The following is a 24,275-nucleotide window of genomic DNA, read 5'->3' as shown; positions in this document are numbered from 1 at the left end:
GGTTGTCCGTCCGTCCGTCCGTCTGTCCGTACATACATACGTCTGTCTGTACGGGTTAAACCACATATCCGATTGAGACGAAACTTTCAGGGTAGGAGTGACACCCATGCAGAATGTTTTTTTGTGATAATTGTAATGTCATAGGTCACGTGGTACGGCAGCCACCTTGATTAAACTGAAATAATAAAAAATATACTTATCGGCAACTGCTGAATGGAAAAATTTATTATTGGATTGAAGGAAAATATTGAATAATTATATATCTGAAACCGCTTACCCTATCGATGCGAAATTTTACAAATGTCATCTAACACCATTGTTGCATATAGTTTGAAAATGATGACGTCGTAGGTCACATGATCTGGCAGCCATCTTGGATAGAAACACCAACCTTATCCGATCAACACAAAACTTCACAAACGTGATTCCCTACCCATAGATATGCGGAGTGTACATTTTCATGTCATATGTCACGTGGTTTAGCAGCCATATTAGCTTGAAAGCCGATATTAAAAAAAAAATCCCTTCTCTGAAACCGCTTCACCGATCGATGTGAAACCTGTCTTGTCTGGTAAAAATTGGATACTTGAAACAGCTGAAGGGATTTAAATAAAACTTGTTTATTTTTAGGACACAAACCTTACGAGGGCATCTACCCATTGTCACATGTAGGGACAACGCGGAGGCATATTGGCGACACAGTCGCATTGCTCTGGTTTTATGAAGGATCTAAGTTTCATGGACGAGCTGCAACACAAATCAGGCACACAAGCAGAAATGTCTGCAAGTCATTTTTCTCAACTTGAGTTAAGTCACGAGTCATTTATTCTTTGTCAAGTCAAGTCACAAGTCATTTTCCTTCAACTTGGGTCAAGTCGCAAGTCATTTTCCCACAAGTCAAGTCACAATTCATATTTTCTAATTGAACGCCATGAATTTTATGGCTTGCCCTGACATTTTTTATGGAATGCCATCATTTTGATATCACTAGTGGATCCATTGGACCAAATTTTCAATGGTCTTCACTGCCTTGTAGCGTACCTGCCTGCCGTACTCAAGGGTCTTTTTTGTCCTCGGGGTATTCTGAGTCTTTTGGATCTTCGATGGTCTTTTGGGTCCTCGGGGACCCAATTCCTCAATACAATTATGGTTTTGACTTTCGATCGATACAAAGCTCAAAGCTGCTCCCAATCCAGAAGTAAACATGATGAGGAACATTCACTGGTTTGACAATATCTCAATACAATTATGATTTTGACTTTCTATTTCTATTTGTACAAAGTGTTTCATATCCATCCAATCTCATTGGCAGATTGGTCTGTATTGGTTATCAGTTAGATTGTGAGATCAGAGTCCATATTCGTTAACACAATGGGTGTTTTAACTTCATACGTATTTTGTTACATTAATGCTATAGTAATAATAATTGTGATTGGAATGATGCTGTTTCAAATGAAAATATAGAGAGATTGAGTTTAAATCACAGCAGAATGAACAGGAATTGGCCGTGGGCCCTTGCTAGGCGCATGCGCAAATAAGATGTAACAATGTATGTAATAAAACAAAAGTCACATTTTTACCTCCACCACCAAGGTGGATGGAGGTTATGTTTTCACCCCTGTCTGTTCGTTTGTTACTTGCTGGAAAAGATTCCGGCAAGTATGTTGGTTGGTTTGTGACTTGCTGGAAAAGATTCCGGCAAGTATGTTGATCGGTTGGTTTGCCTGTCTGTTTGACTGTTTGTCTGTGCGCAGCACTACGTCCACACCGTTGCACGTAGAATCGCGAAACTTTACACACATATTTATCTTGCCCTGGAATAGACTGTGCCCAATTTTTAACTCACTCGGCCCAAGGCCTCCATTATGACGTCATAATTTGATAATTCGACAAGTACAAAATTTCATCCAATCAAGATGCAATTTCTTGAGCGACATGACGGCATAAACTGGTGGAGAAAAAAAACAATAACGATGACGTCATTGGTCACGTGGTTCGGCCGCCATCTTGGAAAAACCGAAAAACATTGCACCTCTATATCTCCGAAAGTGCTGAATAGAAAAAATTGAGACATGACTCATTGTAAAGAACTCTCCATGGGGAATAAAATATGTTAATGATGATGTCATTGGTGCCTCCATTAAAACGTCATGATTCGACAAGTACAAACTTCATCCGATCAAGATGCAATTTCTTGAGCGCCATGTCGGCATAAACCGGTGGAGAAAAAAAAAATTATGACGTCATCGGTCACGTGGTTTGGCCGCCATCTTGGAAAAACGGGAAAAATTTGCACCTCCATATCTCCGAAAGTGCTGAATAGAAAAAATTGAGACATGGCTCATTGAAAAGAACTCTCCATGGGGAATAAAATATGTTAATGATGATGTCATAGGTGCCTCCATTATGACGTCATAATTCGACAAGTACAAAACTTCATCCGATCAAGATGAAATTTCTTGAGCATCATCAAGGAATAAATTCGTTTCCAAAACAAATAATGATGACGTAATTGGTCACGTGGTTCGGCCGCCATATTTCTCCAAAATGGCTGATAAAAAGTACATTCCGGCAAGTCCTCGGTCTCTGACCGATTTTTCATCTGTTTGTCTGTCTGTCTGTCTGTCTGCCTGTGCGCAGCACTATGTCTACACCGTTGCACATAGAATCGCCAAACTTTACACACATATTTGACTTGCCCTGGAATAGACTGTGCCCAATTTTTAACTCTCTCGGACCAAGGCCTCCATTATGACGTCATAATTTGATAATTCGACAAGTACAAAACATCATCCGATCAAGATGCAATTTCTTGAGCGACATGACAGCATAAACTGGTGGAGAAAAAAATAATAATGATGACGTCATCGGTGACGTGGTTCGGCCCCCATCTTGGAAAAACGGAAAAACTTTGCACCTCTATATCTCCGAAAGTGCTGAATAGAAAAAATTGAGACATGGCTCATTGTAAACAACGCCCCATGGGGAATAAAATATGTTAATGATGATGTCATAGGTGCGTCCATTATGACGTCATAATTCGACAAGTACAAAACTTCATCCGATCAAGATGAAATTTCTTGAGCATAATCTAGGAATAAATTAGTTTAGATAATGATGACAAAATAGATGATAGTAAGCAAATAATGATGACGTCATCGGTCACGTGGTTCGGCCACCATATTTGTCCAAAATGACCGATAAAAAAAAGTATATCCCGGCAAGTCCTCGTTCTCTGACCGATTTTTCAACTGTCTGTCTGTCTGTGCGCAGTACTACATCTACACCATTGCACATACAATTGCCAAACTTTACACACATATTTGTCTTGCCCTGGAATAGACTGTGCCCAATTTTTAACTCTCTCGGCCCAAGGCCTCCATTATGACGTCATAATTCGATAATTTGACAAGTACAAAACTTCATCCAATCAAGATGCAATTTCTTGAGCGCCATGTCAGCATAAACTGGTGGAGAAAAAAATATGATGAGACGTCATCGGTCACGTGGTTCGGCCGCCATCTTGGAAAAACCAAAAAACTTTGCACCTCTTTATCTCCAGAAGTTCTGAATAGAAAGAAATGAGACATGGCTCATTGTAAAGAACTCTCCATGGGGAATAAAATATGTTAATGGTGGTCATACGTGCCTCCATTATGATGTCATAATTCGACATGTACAAAACATCATCCGATCAAGATGAAATTTCTTGAGCATAATCTAGGAATAAATTAGTTTAGAAAACAAATAATGATGTCATCGGTCACGTGGTTCGGCCGCCATATTTGTCCAAAATGGCTGATAAAAAAGTACATTCCGGTAAGGCCTCGGTCTCTGGATGATTTTTCATTTGTCTGTTTGTTTGTTTGTCTGTGACCAAGATATCTCAAGAAGTTGTGGACGGATTCAAACGAAATTTGGCAGAGAGGTAGCGTATGTGACAAGGACGTAATGATTAGATTTTGGTGAAGTTCCAGTTCCGGCTAGTATAATTTTTAAAGTGATTCTTCACCATTGGGAGATAGGGCCAAAATTGACATATAGCAGGATATCCCAAAAAGTTGTGGACGGATTTGGACGAAACTTGGTGGACCGGTTGTGTGTGTGACAAGGAACAATTGATTCAATTTTGGTGATGATCTGAATATCGATTCAGATACGATAATTATTTAATCGTTAAGTGATTCTTCACCATTGAGAGATCGGGCGAAAAGCGATTATATAACATGATATTTAAAAACGTTATGGACGAGTTATGACTAAACTTGGTGGACGAGTTGGTTAGGTGACAAGAACAAGCCGATTCGATTTTGGTTCAGGTCCGAATCCAGATCCGGCCTATAAGTGGGATACAAAACATAAACGGTTCAGCCTGGCGGAGGTATGCGCTCCACTGAGTGCTGTTCTAGTAATTTGACTTTGCTGATTTCTCGCTTCATGATGGATTTACCGATGCTTGAAGAGCTTGCTTTCTTGCTGTTTTGCACAAAATGATTTGGACAAGTATGTGTTTTGTCAGTCAGCTTAATTTGAGCTTCAGGTTATTCGTCTTAAAACTTGAACGACCTTTTCATGTTTGCAAGTCAAATGCTTACAAGTCAAGTCAAGTCTCAAGTAAAAAAGAAAGAAAAGTGACGAGTTGGACTGGAGTCCAATTCACTGACTCGCGTTAACAACTCTGCAGACAAGTACACAAGACAACACTAGACTTGAATGCAAGGCCACTGACCTTGGGGAAAGTGGCATAACTTCCAGGGCATTCTCGGTATTGGCAAGGCCATCTTTATGAGGCCGCTTTTCTCTCCACACTGAGCATGGCAATTTAAGAGAAATTAATGAATTCTCCCCATGGATGATAACCGAAGGAGTTTGTCCATACTCTATCCTGTAAATGCTGACCATCAAGCAAGGAACCACCAGCACATAGTATTTTGTTTTGTAACTTCTTTGGGATGTCTTGGTCTGCACGGTCAGAATGGAGCTGCTGACCTCAAACTCAGAGCAGATGCTCCAACCTCAGTACCACCATATTCTTCTGAGAATAGGAAAAGGAGTATTATTTGTAAACAGAGCGATGATTAAGGTTTTGCATTTAGGAAGCAAAGGGAATCATTGTGGGGGCAAAAGGTCAAATGTTTCCAGAATGATGGGGAATAATGGGAGCCATATATTAAACAAAAAGGGGAAGAAAAGCTAGCAGTGTGAAATGAGGATGGGTTATTATCGCCTTTTAGGCTAGAGGACTGTGGGGTTGGGAAAAGGTGAGGAACTTAACTCATAAGATCATTGGTAATTACAGGCAGCAAAAAAGTAATTGCACAAACGGAGCTTGACTGGACGAGCTTGAAAAGCAAAAATAGATGGTGAGCGGATGATGTCGTTGCAATAAGTGACAGAAGGTTCAATAAAAGACTTGTAGAGAATTATCGTTTCATCCGTCTGTTTGTTACGAGCAAAATCGAAGATTTTTCAAATATATTGGTCGGTCGACTTTGCTTTTCTCTCTGATTGTTTGTCTGTTTGTCACTCGCCTACAGGTCACAATTTTAAACCGCTCGTCATGCAACCTTACCAAGTTGTAGAGGTCGTCGCAACTGAGAAGCTTATTGATTTTGAGGTCAAAGGACATCTCGAGGTCAAAATTCTAAAATCGTAATTTTTCATTTGATTGATTTGAAAGTTGAACAGGATTTGCATATTGGATCAATGAATTGGAAACCAACTATTTTAGAGGTGAAAAAAGGTCAATGGTCAACTCGAGGTGGTTCTGCGGCAAGAGGTGGTTCTGTCATATATACCTCTTAACCATTACTAATCCACCAAAAAAACCTCATAGTACTGACAATTTCTGGGTTTCATGTCCTGGCAACTGGACTATAAGGGATGTTGTCAGTGCGAGGCACATGGAGCAACTGAGATTTTTTGCGACGGTCATAAGTGCGAGTCGTCGTAAGTCGCCTACGTCGTAACTCGAGGAGAGTCTGTATATATATATATATATATATAGATATATATATATATATATATATATATATATATATATATATATATATATATATATATATATAGATATATATATATATAGATATATATATATATATATATATATGTGCCTGGCTACAATACTGGGTACACTAAGTGTTACATCTGAGTGCAAAAATAAAGTTTCAGGAAACAGCAAGTATGCTGTATTATGTTGTTCTGTATACAACAACAACAACAACAACAACAGGCATTTTAAAGCCATTTCACCTGCAAGAGTGGGGGTTAGCCTTGCGGTCCCCATGACGATCTTCTCCATTTTGCCCTATTTTCTGCATCTCCCCTTGTTCACCCCCTTGCCCGCATTTCTTCTTCGACCATCTTTAGCCAAGTCTTTCTCGGTCTTCCCCGTCCTCTACTTCCTTCTACATTCATTTCCATCACTCTTCTCAACCAGTCACTTTCATCCTTCCTCAACACATAACCAAACCATCTCAAACTGTTTCTGTTCACAGCATCAATCACAGGCTCTATTCCCATCATCTTTCACAATTCATCATTTGTCTTCCTCTCTCTCAACGATACTCCGCACATCCACCGAACCATTCGCATTTCCACCCTTTCCAGCCTTCGTTGCTGCTCTACGTTCATTACCCATGTCTCGCTCCCATAAATAATAACACTTCTCACACATGCAGCATACACCTTTCCCTTCAGCTTCAACGACACTCCCCTCCTCGTCAGCATGCCACTCATTTCCCGAAATTTCTTCCATGCACATCTCACTCTAGCAACCGTTGCCGAGTCTGATCCACCTTCTCCATTCAGCATGTCTCCGAGGTAGCAAAATGTTTTCACACCTTCCAGCTTCATGCCGTCTCCAAGATCCAACTCAACATTTCCTCCATCTGCAGCTCCCTATGTGCACACCTTACACTTGAATGTAGATGCCACACTGGTTAATGACCTTCTCAAACCACTACATTTTTGATGAACCCACTCAGCACACATTGTACATTGAATGGAGTTCACTCCGACACCCTTCCTGCACACAGCACACGGCCACTTTCCAGTTCTTTCCACCTCACCACATGCTTTCCCACTTGCCATCACCTTCGTTTTTCCGATATTCACCTTCAGACCTTTTGTCTCCATACATTCCTTCCACTTGTTCATCTTTTCCTTCAGTCCATCCATACTTTCTGCAATCAACACCAGATCATCTGCATACAACAACTCCCACGGTAAACCCTCCTTTACATTCCGAGCCAGCACCTCCATCACAGCTACAAATAGTAGTGGACTTCGTACCGACCCCTGATGCACTCCCACCTTCACCTCAAACTCACCACTGTTCCTCAAACTCACCCAACTCACCACTCACAATGATTCATTACTTTCTGCTGTTGTCGTCGGAGTCACTCGTAACACGCAGTATTCGGTAACATGTGCAGCAGTCCAGAAAATGACGACAATCAAACCGGAATAAAATGAAACTAATCCCGACTGCACAGAGGCATTGTGAGAAAAGACGTGGGAAACACAGTACGTGCGAAGAATGATGGAAATGGCTGTTGCTTCGTGAAGCACGAGTTCCTTGGCTCGCCTCGTGCATTGCAATCATGTTCATGAACTGTTTCCATGTGCTTATACAGGGCTGAGAGGGAGGAAAGTGCGAGTCAGATGTGCGATTGCTTCACCGCAGTCTCATAGGTTGTTCAGGAAGAGCTGGTTTGTATCAGCTTTCTTTAGGTTTGATTGTATGGGGTAATAAGGCACCTAACTAAACACAACGTCCGAGATAATTTCATGCATTAAAAGAATACACTCGTTTACTTTGACGTGAATAATAGGCCATTTGAGGCGATGAACAAGCCAGCATAGTACTGTGTGACGATTCGAACCTGGGATCCCAGAATCGTGAAGCAAGGAATGAGATGGGAATGCCAAACAGGTCAAATCGGTGAAAGTGTTGTTCTTCATATGGAATGAGGAGATCATTTGTGTGCAGGAACGAGTTCAAGGAAGAATGAGTCGGTTTCACATAAACATGGAAGGATATAATGTAGAAACAGAAATATGGCAAAAGAAATTGTGGGGTAGAAAGCTCAAGCTGAGGTTCAAAACTTTCCTTCGGTAATTGTAAGTTCTTCTTTGGACATCTATCCTTATAATCCCAAAGCTATTTTGTCATTGTGGAGTGATTATAAAGCCAGAAGGAATGAATGACTCTTGAGAATCTTGCATGACTGTCACCTAATTCTGGATGTTCTCTTGTTTGGTCTTTACTTTGTGCCGAACTGTGAAACAAACACACCGGATCCACCATTGGCCTTCATTTTGAAACCCGTGCTCTTATCCCAGCCGGTGTCCCACAGCGATCAGCCCCGGAATCCTCTCTAATGCTGAATTAACTCCCCCAATTTTTCCACCTTCTTTGTGGAGTCGGCCAGGCATAATTTTGGCTGAAGTCTTTCACGAAGCGGTTGGCTAGGCCAGCGATTCAACTGAGGGTGATAGGAAGGAATTTGTAATTTGTTCAGTGTCCCTCACCAACTCTTTATCAGGCCTGCGGGATGTCCAAGAGGTACACACTCTAAGCTGTGTAGCCTGGGTGCCCTGTCTGCCGGCATTAGTTGGTGGACATTAAAGATCCCACGGTGTCCTTCGTGAAGAGTAAGCGAGCTATCGCCGGCACCCTGAACAAATTAGAAAAATTCCTGCCCGAACCAGCAGGGGGCACTGCATCAGCGACGCAGCCACGCTCCCAGCAACGATGCAAACCACAAAATGACGACCAACTCAATGAAAGACACCGTGGGATTTTAACATCCACCAACTGAAGCGACAAACTGGTCACCCAGCATAACGTGGTTTCCCCCCCCCAACGGATGGCCTCATTTGTGATGTCTGGTTGGGAATGAGACCACGACTGGAGAAATTAGGGCCAGGTGTGCTGCTTCTGCACCATCTCTTCGGGCTCAGTCCTGGATCATCCTCTTTTTTTCATTTTAAATACCCTCCCAAGTATTTTGCCCAAGTATGAGGCTTTTATTGTGCTTTCAGATAACCACATATTAATTTAATTTCAATGAAAATTCTTTAATAGCGACTGCTTCCTGATTATTCTTTTTTTCAATAAAATTCAATCTTGGGGGAACGCTCTTTTTCTAAAACTCAATCAGACCAAGATTGAAATGTTTTTCTCAACCTCCATTCGGTTTTAATGAGTCTCTCTGTTGGATATACTGTGGCCTACTGTCTTTAAGTACGCGCAATATTCCAGCCACTTAATTAATTGATTCACAATTTAGAAGGGTTAATGATCCCAATCCTCTCTCCTTTGTATGGTTCCTTCATCTCTTCAACATATCTGGTCCTTTGTGATCTAATTATTGTGTGAATTTGTGAATGTTTCTCCTTTAAAGCTACAGACATTCACGGCGCTAGTAAAAATGAAAAGTCTGTTATAATGGCATTTAAAGTGAAAAAATGGCATTTGGAATCGTCATTTTTATGCAAACAGGTTCCTGCTGCGACTGAAATGTCATATCGGCACACTTTCCTCCATTAGTCAGGTTCACTATGTCAATAAATTATATTTCGTTCAAAATCATGGTAGATTAGCAAACCTATACATTTTGGGAAAGGTTATAGCATAAGGAAACTAAAAATCAATGTTTACATTTGGAGAGATACATGTATGGCGGCCATTTTGGATTTTCAAAATGGCCACTGTAAAATACATATTTTGTTCTATTTCTGCCTCTAATTACCCTAAAAACTTTTTAAAATATACTAAACCTATATTTTCAGGGACAAGGAATCCAATGAAAGTATCAAATTAGTGCTATGGGGAATGGTAAGACACGAATCAAATGTTTTGAATTGCAAAATACTGTCTTTATATTCGCGATAAGTTGCATAATCAAATACATGTTATCATTTTGTACAGGCAGTTAATAACATCAAAATGTGTCACAATAATTCATATCACCAAACATACACAGGCAGTCAGCAAAATCATATATACACATGCAGTCAGTATAACTTCACATCTACACAGGCAGTCAATGACAAAATATACACAGGCAGTCAATGGCATCAAACATACACGATTACAGAATATGCCATTTAGAGTTCGTCATCACTGTCCTGTGTGTCGTATCCGACAATATAGTCCGCATCGTTTTCACAGTCCGTTCCACACAAGCAAAGGTCGGTCAAATTGATTGGCAAATCGAATTGGTCGAATGGTCGATCGAATCGAATTTGATGAATCGAATCGAATCGAATCGATCGAATTGGTCGAATGGTCGAATGGTCGATCGAAGCGATTGGTCAAATGGTCGAATTGGTCGAATGGAATTGGTCGATTGGTCGAATTAGTCGAATTGGTCGAATCGAATTGGTCGGAATTGGCAAATGTAAACATTGATTTTCAGATTTTCCATGTAATAACGTTTCCAAAAATGTATAGGTTTGCTAATCTACCATGATTTTGAACGAAAAAACATCGTGAACCTGACTACATCCTGTCTACCCTGGGTTTGAATCCTGAACGGGCTGCTTCAAACTGACATGCCGGTGTTTCACAGGTACCAGGGCATTTCATCATGACTGTGCTGTCCATTGGATGGACGCTATTGAACCAGGCGTTCCGGCTGCCATCATTCGTTTGTGGACAATAAGGATCTCACGGCGTGCTTTGCGAAGAGTAGGCGAGCTATAGCCGGCACCCTGGCCAAATTACAAATTCCTGCCCTAACCACATCAGCTGCACTGTACAGCCTTGCCCCCAGCCTATGGCGCTACCCTGCAGCCTTGTGTCGCATACGAAAGAAGAAGAAGTGCACTTCGTGATATTACCCTGGTTTTACAGAGCGTCGATCAGCTCATTTTTCAGTGGCTCAGTTTCATCTTCAGCCAACTTATCAGAGACTATGTGAGCAAAACATCTTCTGGAGCTGTTGGCAATCAAGAATGATTAAAATTTACACTGGCTATTATTATTTTATAATAACTACATACGACATATTCTGCAAGTCACCATCCAGGACTAATGCAATTGCCATTGTCCAATCACATTTCCGAAAAGGTTAACATGTACTCTGCACAAGCTTTAAATCCAATTGAGGTCCATTTGGCTTCATCATCTTTGCACATAGTGGCTAAACGTGGGCAATGCTTCGAGCGCCCGCTATAAGTCTGGGAGGTCAGTTCGATTCTTAGCCGACCCTTGTCCTAGCAAAGACTAGAACAATGGTACATGTTGCTGTCTCAGTGTTTTGTTTTTCTCAACCAAAATTGCTTTGTGTTTTGACATTTCAATCCACAACAAAGCATCCGATGCACTAGCAGCATACAATTCTAGGCCTCAAACAGACAAAAGTAACGGATATGCTAACCACATGGCTAACCGTATCATAATATCACGTCCGATGTGTCTGGACTTTTTGATCTGAAGCGTATGGAGACAATAATTGAATAGGGTCAGGCCAATGGGTCTCATAAAACAACTCCCTCTCACGTTAGGTGTGCCTGCAAAGTGCCAGATAATGATTCCGATGGCAGAGGAAATGCTTCTTCCATAACTTACTCATCGTTTTAAACCACTTTAATAGTGTTTGATTCTTTTATTCTGGTGCACACTAAAGCATAATAAAAAGACCATTTGGTCTACTTTATCCCCATTACTTTATATTTTTTTTGTACAAAGTACAAACTCAAGGCTCAAGGGGAGGCTCGAAGCACTGGAGGAAAGGGCGAGACAGAATAGACTCTGAAAGGGCAATTCCATAGATGGGAGAAGTGAGGAATAAGAGTTGAGGGAGCCTGCGATAGCTCGCCTCCTCCTCGAGAAATATACTGTGGGATCTTTAACATCTGCAGACTAATATTGGCAGATGGGACACCCAGTTTAATATCCATCCGAGGGACAGCACACACATTGATGACTCACCATGCATGCAAAATACCACGATGCAGATATATTTTGCACCATGGCTAATATTCTTCCCCTGTCTGCAGCAGGGGTCAGTGAATCACTTGCACTGTGGCATGGGTTCAAGGAAAAGTTGTCATTCCCCCTCCCCTTGCAGGATTTTTTTTTTGTGTCCATGACCTGACCCTGGGTACAACCAACACGTATGCAAATTTTAATACCGATCTGCCCACCCGTGTTCTTTTTCTTTGAGTTTCAGGCGTACACACATACATATAGAGAATTGCCTTATTTAATATAGTGGAATGCCTGTTATGTATACTTCCTAATGGATGGTGTATCAGTTCACTTCCTGTGGGGGGGATCCACCTGCGCCCGCACTAGTGACAGCTGGTGGTCCCCAACGTTTATGGAATACCCATGCATTCTGGTTCGGTGGGCTAGGACGTACAGGTAGTGGACAAAAAAAAATGGAAACACCAATGTAGCGTCACTTAATAGGGTAATTGGGTCACCACGTGCGGCCAGTACGGCCTGTATGCACCATGGCATAGATTCCACCAGAATCTGGGATTCCGCAAGAGGGTTGCGGCACCGTTTTTCCACCAGAAAGTCAATCAACTCTCACCTGTTTGATGGAGGTGGAAAATGCTGTCTCAGGAGTTGTTGCAGAATATCCCATAAATTGTCGATTTGGTTCAGATCTGGTGACTGAGAAGGCCATGACATATGGATAACATCAGTGTCATGTTGATCAAACCATTGGGCGACCACATGTGCTCTGTGGATGTAGGCATTGGGAGGTCTCCTCTTGCAGCCATGCTAGCCATAATTATAAGCAACCAGGTCTGTGCAGCATTTTTATACATGAACCTAAGCATGCTGGGATGTTATTTGCTTAATTAACACATGGGCTACACCTGTGTGGAAGCCGTTGCTTTACTGCCCCTCATTTTCCCAGGCGTTTCCATTGTTTGTCCGCTACCTGTATGTGCTTTTGTTGACCATGATCTTTGGCCTTACAGTAATAAATAAATAAACATAAAGTTCTCGAATTATTTATAGTATGATAAACACGGCTCTTTATAAATTTTGCCAAGTCAGACTCCTGCTGGTATATTGTTTTAAATTTTTGTTTTTTTGATTGGGCACACCTCGAAAATATACAAACCACATCACGTGTGGATAAGAGGTGGTAGGGATACCTACACACATTGCACGACTTGAACATTAATTTATCATGAAGATACTGAAATATCTGACTAGTCTCTTTCAAACGTGCCAAGATATTGTGAATCATCTGCTTTTGTCCTATCCGTCATGGTTTTCATTTACTCTTCATATACATATTTTATCGAACATGGCAAGCTGTGAGAATTCCAATTGAATAAATCTGAAAATGCAACAGCTTGCTCTTGTTACAAAAAAGCAGAAGCACAGAGCTCTGTGGGGTTCCAAATACCATTGAGATTGGTGAATGTATCGTTATTAACCGTATCATCAAAGATAAACAGATGCTTGGTTATGGGGATTGCAAAAAACAAATGTGCCACTGATGAGATTTAATGAATGATCGTTTTAAGGCCATTTTCCCCTCTAGAGTGGGGGTTAGCCTTGCGGGCCCCATGACAATCATGTTTTTATGGCCGGATGCCCTTCCTGACGCCAACCCTTGGTCACCTCTTATGATGCGCGGGGATACGGTGTACCTATTCTAAATCGGGGTACACACTGGGATCATTCATCCCAGCAAGCTGGTACTCAATTTGCCGACCTCAGAAGGATGACAGGTTGAGTCATCCCCCCCTGGTGTTAATTCAGCGATCGACCGGGATTCGAACCCAGGATCCGAGGATCCCAAGCCGGCACCCTAACCGCTAAGCCAACACCAGGCTACCACTGATGAGGTTTAACTGAAATAATATTTTATAAAAGAGCATTTCATCGATTCTGTTTAAAAACAATGATTTTTCTTTCCTGTTGCTGTATTACTGAACAAGTGCACGATCCCAATTGCTTATCCCAACTCCCTTTAACCTCAACCTCGTTTTGGGTTTTATCATGATCATCATTGTAATGTGAACCTTAACTCTAATTTCCACATGTTCTGGTATGGTGATCTAGTCACGTGACATTTTGCATTGCCTTTCTTGTGTCCTGGCTTAGTGTATGCCTTTATAAGTGTTTCTTGGAAGTGGAAGAGTGAGTGTTACACTTGGCAGGTCTACTCCAAATTCAAGTCTGGCGTCTAGAATATCCAACAAAACAAAAGTGGTGGAATCTAGATATTGAATTTCAAATTGTATGTTTAACTTGTTGGCGATATTTAACGCTCTTTCTAAAATACTGTGTACATCGTCTGATTACATCCTTCGAATCTGTGATACTGTTGTATAATTTCCCAATCTTACTCGGTGACGTTATGGTTGGAGTTTTCACTCTGAGTCTTGTTGGTTGGTGGTTCAATCCCCGGCTGAGTCTCACCAAAGCTTTATTAATGGTACTTGCTGGTGTTCCTTGGTTGACGCTCAGCATTTGTAAAGGATAGAGCACGTGCAAACGAACATAGGTTGGCAACTGTTGTACAGGCTTGATGGGCCATATGTCCTCCTCCTGCATTGAAGTACCTTGAAAAGGAATTCGTATTGTTATAATATTGTTATTACTCATCCATCAAACATGCAAATTAAGCCGTCCATTTGATGTCATATATCTATACCTATTAAAGGCAAAAAAATATCTCTCTCTCTCTCTCTCTCTCTCTCTCTCGCTGTCTCTCGCTGTCTCTCGCTCTCTGTCTCTCTCTCTCTGTCTCGCTCTCTCTGTGTGTCTCTCTCTCTCTCTCTCTCTCTCTCGCTCTCTCTCGCTCTCTCTCGCTCTCTCTCGCTCTCTCTCGCTCGCTCTCGCTCTCTCTCTCTCTCTCTCTCTCTCTCTCTCTCTCTCTCTCTCTCTCTCTCTATATATATATATATATATATATATGCACGGCCACATCTTTTAAGTTGCAAACTCCAAACTGGGGGTACAAATACAACTTTGTGTGGAGGGTAACATTTGCTATGTGGCCATGACCCCACGTGGGTGTTTGGGGAGGCCGGGGAGGGTGGGGAGGGGGTGTAAATTTTCTATGTAAATGTGTACCCTGTAGCGCCTCCTGGTGCGCATAGAAAGACGACACCCCCTTTCAAAATTTTCACCTTTTGTTGGCTTATAGCCTGGAATTAAATTTCATTCAACCAGACATTTTCCACCTTTATTTACACATCGTAACCCACAACTTCCAAGTGAAAAACAAATTCTACAAAAAAACAAATTCAGAAAATTAATTTAAAATACAAAACTAGAATATCTTGGTTGGATAAATGTCCACCCCCTTATAATAGCAATTGTGAATTAGCTCAGGTGTAACCAATCACCTTCAAAATCACACACCAAGTTAATTGGCCTCCACCTGTGTTAAATTGTCATGATTCTGATTATTTCAGAATTAAATCAGCTGTTCCTGTAGGTTTCCTCTGCTGGGTCATGCATTTTGTCGTGAAAATCATCCACAGACACGACTTGTACCTTGGGTAGGTTTAATATCATTTAGATCTGTGGTAACATCCTGTAAAATACATTCATGTAATAGACATCAGAATCGGAGTATTACATGGGAAATGACCGATATCAATAGGCAAAGCAAGCAAGTCCAGCATATAGGTGCGTACATACCATTCAGACTACAGGACTATATGTCACAGTAAGTGTTGCTGGAGTGTCCTTGCGTCGCGGTTGTCCCGGGTCTTATAGACGCCCCTTTAGTGGGATAAGCGAGCACTCCCGGGTTCACTTTCAGTATAATTTCACTACATTCTCCCCGCCGTTAAAACTATACTGCCGCCAGGCAGGTCGCAAGCATGCGTCAGCAATAATAATCGATTGGGGTACGTCATTCCACATCAGTCGGTCCACCCGTCGCGGTCGGGGCGGCGAACTTCCCTGCCAGTTCGTGTCCGGAGACTACCGGTTATGGCGTCCCCAAGCCCGGAGTCCCCCGCGTCGGAATAGCTGCCGGAGGTGGGTGTCGGAGGGGGCACCCCAGAGCCATCAGGCAAGGGAGTAGGCGACGACGGAAGTGACGGCAGTAGGTCCATAGAGGAAGCTTCGGTAGAGTCCATAGACTCGTAGATCGGTTCGTCGATATCCCTGTCATCGACCCCACAAGGGGCAAGATGGCGTACAGAGACAGTAGACTCGCGTCCGTCTGCCGTTATCACACGAGCATGCTCGGGATTAGCCTGGAGTACCCGCACCTTATCAACAAAGGGGTCGTACTTGCTAGCGCGAACTGCTTGTTTGAGATAGGCCCGCCCCGGCTCAGCGAGCCAGCTGGGTAAAGATTGGATACTACCCGAGCTTCTAGGGTGGTGGAACAGTCTTTCGTGAGGAGTCTGGTTGGTGGCTGTACATAGGAGAGCCCGGATCGAGTTTAGAGCCGCAGGTAGCGACCACGCCCATTTATCGAGGCCCCAGCCGAGGGTCCTAAGGCTTAGCATGACGGCCCTCCATATAATCCCATTAAAGCGTTCGATCTGCCCATTCGCCTGGGGCCGGCACGGGGTGGTGTAGCTCAAAGCGACATTATTTTGGAGCAAGTAGCCCCTCACCTCCTGAGACAGGAACACCGCACCCCGATCGGTATGCACGTAGGCCGGATACCCAAACATAGAAAACAAATTTTGCAGGCACCGTATAACCGTGGCAGCCGACATATCCCCGCACGTATAAGCAAAGGGGAATCGTGAATACTCATCAACGATAGTGAGCAGATAACGAGAGTTACTCGACACCGGCAGCGGCCCTTTGAAATCCATCACCAATCTCTCCCACGTTCTAGTAGCCTTAACCAGCGTCCCCATAGGAGGGTTGTAAAAACGCGGTTTGAGCTCCGCACAGATAGTGCAATCACGGCAGATCCGGCGGATGTCCTCAATCGAGTACCGCAGATTACCACTGCGCACAAAATGCGCAAAACGCGCCACCCCGGGATGACACATAGTGCCGTGCAAAGCGCGCAGTCCCTCCAAAGTTACAACCCCCGCGCAAGTGGCCGGCCTCGATAAGGCGTCGGCAACCAGGTTATCCTTCCCCGGGCGGTATTTGATGGTGTAGCAGAAGTCGGCGAGTTCGATACGCCAGCGAGTGATTTTCTCATTCTTAATGCGTTGAGCATGTAAGGTGTCGTACATGAATGCAACGCTTTGTTGGTCCGTGATGATTTGGAAACATCGCTCGAGCAAGTACGGCCGCCATCGCCGAATTGATTCGACGATCGCGTACGTTTCCTTTTCGACAGACGAATGCCTCCGCTCAGCGGAGGTGAGAGTCCGCGAAAAGAAAGCCACAGGGCGCCCCCCTTGGGAGAGAGTCGCCGCTATCGCATGATCCGAGGCATCACTTTCCAAGACGAAAGATGCACTCTCGTCAATTGTCGCTACAGCGGCGCCAGCGATGTCGGCCTTAAGGCCCCCGAAGGCCGCCATGGTGGCTGGGCCCATGGGGAACATGTCGCAGGCCACAAGGGGGCGGAGCTTCGCGGAGAAATTTTGCACCCACTTTGAATAGTGGGCGAACAGCCCAAGAGCGCGTTTCAGCGAAGCCTGATCGCTAGGCGGAGCCATATCGAGCAAAGGTCGCAGACGCTCCTTATCCGGAGAGACAGAGCCATGGGTCACGGTGTACCCCAGAAGATCTACCGTGCGTAGAGAGTAACGACACTTAGCCTCATTCATGGTTAGGCGATATTTCTGCGCGACCTCGAGGAAGCGCTTCAGATTAGCGTTGTGATGCCCCTGGTCATACCCACAAACCGTAAGATTGTCCAGATAGACAAAGACATCGGTCAAGTTCTCCTTCGTAACGAGGTCATCCATAGCCCTCTGAAAACATGAGACCCCGTTTGTTACCCCAAAAGGGAGTCGAGTGAACTGGTACAACCGTTGACCCGATTCAAAGGCTGTATAAACGCGATCAGCCCTAGAGATGGGGACCTGATGATACGCACTATGCAGATCGAGAGTGCTGTAAACGGAGTACAGGGCCACCTGGCGTACCAGTGCATCCATCCCCGGTAAGGGGTAGGCATCCAGCTGTGTAAAACGATTAATCGTCTGTGAGTAGTCGATTACCATGCGCCGGCGATGGGCCTCACTTCGCACCACTAAGACTTGGGCCCGCCACGGCGACCGACTGGGTTCTATAATACCGTCCTTTAAGAGCTGGGCCATTTCTTCCGCAATGAATTGCGCGTCTGCGCGAGAGTAGTGCCGCGATTTTACGGCTACAGGGGTACAATCAGTGGTCAGGTTGGGGAACAGCGAGAGAGGCTCCACGTCCATCTTAGCGAGTGCGCACATAGCAAGCATGTCCGGCCCACTGAAGTCCATTTCCAAACGTCCATGTCGCTTAAGGAAATCGTGTCCTAACAGAACGTCGGCACATAACGCAGGTAATACCATGAGATACACGTCTGGGAACATGCGTCCCTTTATCACAAGTTTCAATCGACATGCCCCTTTTGTGCTCAGCCGAAGTCCTTGGGAGGCCATGAAGATCCGTCGTGTAGTCCCGAGAACCGGCCACCCATGTTGATGCACTAGTCGTTGATCGATAAAACTAACCGTAGACCCCGTGTCGATTAAGGCTTGCGCAAAAACGCCCTCGACCTTGAGCGGAATGATGGCCTGGGCAAGGCCGGAAGATCCGGCAGGTATTGTGCCGTCCGGGCGAGAAGATCGCGCCTCGCGAGTGGATCCCACACCGGCTGCAGTTTTCCGGTCGTTTGGGCAGCCCGTGGAGGACCCCCGTAACAAGGGCATAGTTGGCCGCGCTGGAGCAGGAGCATGTAAATCGTAAAAGCCACTGTCAGAGGACGTTCCCACGCCGGCTGCAATTTGCCGGTCGTTCGGGCAGCCCGTGGAGGACCCTCGTGACAAGCGCATAGTTGGCCATGCTGGAGCAAGTGCGTGTAATTCGTAAGAGCCGCCATCAGAGGGCGCTCGAGTCACGCGTAGAGGATCACTGCCATCCACCGTTTCATGAGCTGGTGCGATAGCGCGTAATTCGTAAAAGCCGCCGTCAGATGGCGCTCGAGTCCTGTGCAGCGTTCGCTGTGAATCCAGAGGAGTTTTCAAAGCAGTACCTCGTTGCTTGTTTGAGGTGGGCGTCCGGACGCCAGCCAAGGCCGATCGCTCTGCGGCCGGTCGTGGTCGCGCCAGTTGTTTAGGCGGTCCGATGTCCCCCACCAAAGTCGAGCGTGCAGCCAGGGGCCCACGAGGAGGGGATACGCTCATCAAGGCCGGGCGGGGCGCTCCGCTCGGTGCGCAGTCCGTTGGCTCAGCGATAAGCCCATTCAAGGCCGCGCGGGCTCGCGTACCTCGCGCGGACTTCTTGCAGACCTTCTCGAAATGGCCCTTGGTGGAGCACAGATGGCATATTGCCTCCCGAGCCGGGCACTCTAATCTGGGATGCTGCCGATTGCCACAAAAATAACACCGCGTACCGTTCAGGCCGTGGCCGGGCAGCGGTAGCAGCTGTCAGGCCGGAAGCCGAGTCCGCTTCAGGAGCAGCCAGAGACTCGGCCGTGGTCGAGTCCTCCCCCATATCCTCGGCAGTAGCCCTCTCCGGTCGCGCGAGTTGAGAAGTCACCGCCACGACTCGTGGGTGGTCATAAGCGGTAGATTGTTCACGGGCATCTGTAAAGACGTGAGCCAACCGTAGTGCCTCCGTGAATGTCAGCTCCGCGGTCTCCAAGAGTCGGAGCCTCAAGGCTCCAGAGTTGATCCCAGAGACGAAAGAATCTCGGAGAAGGTCATCCTGAACTTGCTCGTGTGTCCGTACCTCCTGAGCGCTGTCCGCAAGGAGGTGTCGCAGCTCCTGTGCATAGTGATCGATTGATTCCGATGGTTGTTGTCGCCGCTGAGAGAGCTGATGCCGGCCGTACACGGTGCTCCGTTTCTTTATGTATATTCGCTTTAGCTCGGCCAGAGCGGTGGCGTACGTCGCAAATTGAGCAATGCACCGGTAGACGCGGTAATGGACCTTCGACTGTAACATGGACAGCTTCACCGCGGCGGTGGGCTCGGTTTCATGCGCTGCAAAATAATTCTCCAGCGTTTTGAGCCAGTGGGTGAACTCCGACCCCGACTCCTCGGCTTGTGCGTCGGCGTCGAGGATCGGTACCATGATCATCTTGTGCCCAGCCATTTCGTAGATTTAAATGATATTAAATGTCGTGAAAATCATCCACAGACACGACTTGTACCTTGGGTAGGTTTAATATCATTTAGATCTGTGGTAACATCCTGTAAAATACATTCATGCAATAGACATCAGAATCGGAGTATTACATGGGAAATGACCGATATCAATAGGCAAAGCAAGCAAGTCCAGCATATAGGTGCGTACATACCATTCAGACTACAGGACTATATGTCACAGTAAGTGTCGCTGGAGTGTCCTTGCGTCGCTGTTGGCCCGGGTCTTATAGACACCCCTTTAGTGGGATAAGCGAGCACTCCCGGGTTCACCTTCAGTATAATTTCACTACACATTTCACAGCAAAGACTCAACCATGAGCACCAAGGAGCTTTCAAAAGACCTCCGGGATAAAATTGTGGAAATGCACCGATCAGGGGATAGGTATAAAATATTTTAAAGGCCTTAAATATCCATTGGAGCATAGTCAAGACAATCATTAAGAAGTGGAAGGCATATGGTACCATCGATACCCTGCCTAGATCAGGCCGTCCCTCCAAACTGCATGACCAAGCAAGGAGGAGGCGGATCAGAGAAGCCACCAAGATGCCAATGGCAACTTTGAAAGAGCTATAGGCCTTTATGACAAAGACTGGTCACTGTGTGCATTGTGTACTCAAGTCTTTTAAATACTGAGATTTAATGAATGAATGAATGATCATTTTAAGGCCATTTTGTCCCCCACTAAAGCAGGGGTTAGCCTTGCGGGCCCCATGACCTCATGGTTCCCTGTTTGAGGCAATGTTTTATGGCCGGATGCCCTTCCTGACACCAACCCTTAGTCGCCTCTTACAATGCTTAGTGATACGGTGTACCTATTCTAAACCGGGGTACACACCGAGATCATTCATCCCAGCAAGCTGGTACTCAATTTGCCGACCTCGGAAGGATGACAGGCTGAGTCAACCCCCCTGGCATTCATTCAGCAATCGACCGGGATTTGAACCCAGGATCCTAGGATCCTAAGCCGGCACCCTAACCGCTAAGCCAACACCAGATTTAATGATCATAAGTAAATAAATGCAGAGCTACTGACTGGTTTTGCCCTTATTATGACCTCATCAGGACAACATACTGCAAAATTGTTTACTAATGACCAAGCATACGTTAAAGTTTGCACTCCATAACTTGGTAAGGTAACATTTTTGTTTTAGTTACTTTGCCTGACTGCACCCCGACCTCGTCATTGTTGTTCAGCAGAGCAGAGATAATGTACTTGTGTGGGAGATGACACTTGTTGCTCACAGGTCGTGCAGCGTTTGCTATTATGGAACTCGATCTGTGCCTTGCTACTTCACCAAGTTTTGTGGCTTTAAAAATATAATCCTTCAATAAATGTTTTCTTAAGAACCATAGTATTATCTTTTCTTTTGAAAAGTATTTTGGCTTTTCTTGGACTAATTTATTTATTTATTTTTTATTCCAGAACATTTTCAACATATCCATCATCCAAGTTATATAGCGGTAAAGGAATGCCAGTTTCGGTTTATGTGTATCTTCTCCTTTGTTGAAGTTCATCTTTTGACCAATTTTTGAACAATACTGTTGTGCCTTAACAAGTGACTGTCATGAAACAGCTTATGGGCGTACCTCCTACTGTTACCTTGATTAGTGGTGAAATGCACGTGTACCTTGGCAGACACTACTGTGTTATACTTCGGCCTTGACTCAGAGCCATTTTTGTTGGCTTTTTACCTTCTTGTTTCGTTTTGCAGGCCAACGTTGTAAGTTAATAGCCAGACTCGAATGTTCTCCGGCCAGGTCTTGTTCCAATGGATAGTTATCCAAACTATCTGAACTTTGGCTCGAGTGGGAGTACAGATGGTGTGAGCTGGCACCAAGTGCGTAGATCTTAAATTGCTGAAAAGAGAATGAGCGCACGTTTTCGTGAAAGTGTTTGTTCATTTTGAGAAAATCTTGTAATATTTTATTTGTCTCTTTGGTTGTCTTTACACAGTAGGATAAGCAGGCTATCCTCGGTTAGAGCATTTACTACTGCATGTTAAGGATACCAGGGTGTTTTTCAATTTAAAAATGCAACCCATTGCATTCTGGTCGGGTAAACAAGCTTCTAAAATGAGCAGTCAAGTGATAACTCTCTAACAAATTCGAAAAAACTATAATGATTTCATAATCATGATGCACAATTACTCAATTGAGTTAAAATTTCCATTTTTTTGCACAGGAAGATTATGGAGATTATGAGAGGGGGATTATATGTTTCTATGGAGATTATGAGATATGGGGGGGGGGGGGGGGGGGAAATATCACCCTTTTTGTGTGTGAAATACAAAATAAACGGCACTTGACCTTCAGAAACGTTTTTCTAATTCTGTACATTCAGTGTTTCAGTCAAAGTAGAGACAAATGGAGGTGTGCTACATCATCTGTTGTGGACAGGTGCATTCTCACAGCACGCGAAAGCGAATGGAGTTGTACGGCACAGCCCATGTCACTTCTGATGAACTTTGTGCACCGTGTAACCTAGGGGGCTTGGTGTGTTCCATAATACGAGACTTGGTTCACGTCTTGCACCATGTGACTCGTGATCCACACTGTGAAGCCCGGCATGTATTGTGCGGCCTTTGTGACACTTGCGATCGTCTTGTGTGGCGTACAGGGTGACGTGCAGCAGCTGTTAATCGTGGACGACCCATTTGCTGCTTACGAATACTGCACCAAGTACAGCCCTGAGTGTGACAAAGCCCTCCGAGAGACGCAATCACAGGAACCCAACGACGATGGTGAGGTGAGTTTCACAAACTTGTCTCGATTAAAACATAACTGCATCGTCAGCGATATGAAGGGATGAAACAGTGACAGCATTGCCATGATGGATCATAGATAATTATTACAATTGGTTCACAAGCTAAATGCCCCGGCCACCATGGATTTATCATTAACTCGTCAATAGAATTATTCCCTGAGATATTAGAAGGAGGAAAAGTTCTGTGATTATCAAATAAATTGCGAAATGAATGTTTGTGATCCAACAGTATGAAGACATGGACTACAATTATGAAGATCTCCTTGGGAAAGGCGATGCTGATAAGAAAATCGCGCCTGACGTTCTGGATCCAAATGTGAGGGCCTCAATGACTCGGCCTTTAATCTTATTTTCTTTTCCCACTTTTCCCTCTCAATCACAGGAGGCCTGCAGAATGTTATTGGTATATAAATGGATTGATTTGCCCGATGTCATTGTTACCCTCGCTAGAGGAGAGGGTATTGCATTTGAGTCCGTTTGTTTGTCTGTTTGTTTGTTTGTCCGCACAGACTAAATATGATTTTCTCTGCAACCGTTGGTCCGATCGACATGAAATTTTCACCATTGGTGCAACTCCCCCTGTAGAATGTTTTAATGATAATTATGACGTCATCGGTCACGTGGTTCGGCCTCCATCTTGGAAAAACCGATAAAATTTGCATCTCTTTATCTCCGAAAGCGCTGAAGAGAAAAAATTGAGACATGGCTCATTGTAAAGAACTCTCCATGGGGAATAAAATATGTTAATGATGATGTCATAGGTGCCTCCATTATGATGTCATAATTCGACAAGTGCAAAACTTCATCTAATCAAGATGAAATTTATTGAGTGCCATGTCGGCATAAACTGGTGGAGAAAAAAATCGACGTCATAGGTCACATGGTTCGGCCGCCATCTTTGAAAAACCGAAAAACGTTGCACCCTCTATATCTCCGAAAGCGCTGATTAGAAAAAATTGAGACATGGCTCATTGTAAAGAACTCTCCATGTGGAATAACATCTGTGATTGATGATGTCATAGGTGCCTCCATTATAACGTCATAATTTGACAAGTACAAAACGTCATCCGATCAAGATGAAATTTCTTGATCATAGTCTAGGAATAAATTAGTGGAGAAAAAAAAAATGATGACGTCATCGGTCACGTGGTTCGGCCGCCATATTTGTTTTAACACAAAAACCACTGAACCAATGAAACTTTAAAACCACTTAAAAACCACTGACAATACATCCTGGCGAGGGCTTGCAATCTCTCATTGCTCTTTTTCTTGTTTCATTTTGTA

At 44.3% G+C, this 24,275-nt stretch overlaps 1 protein-coding gene across 1 annotated transcript in view; it reads left to right on the top strand.

Annotated features, from left to right (window-relative positions):
* COL5A1 (collagen type V alpha 1 chain) overlaps window positions 1–24,275 on the top strand; it is a 505,662-nt gene that overhangs the window by 119,193 nt on the left and 362,194 nt on the right. The window contains exons 5-6 of the mRNA XM_068102230.2: window positions 22,845–22,973; window positions 23,221–23,307. Of these exons, the coding sequence (XP_067958331.1) occupies window positions 22,845–22,973; window positions 23,221–23,307 (216 nt within the window). The remainder of the gene's footprint in view (window positions 1–22,844; window positions 22,974–23,220; window positions 23,308–24,275) is intronic.

This window comes from Myxine glutinosa, chromosome 13 (assembly GCF_964187855.1).
Source record: "Myxine glutinosa chromosome 13, kmMyxGlut1.1, whole genome shotgun sequence".
Lineage (NCBI taxonomy): Eukaryota > Metazoa > Chordata > Myxini > Myxiniformes > Myxinidae > Myxine > Myxine glutinosa.
This window is presented reverse-complemented; position numbering and strand designations above follow the sequence as displayed.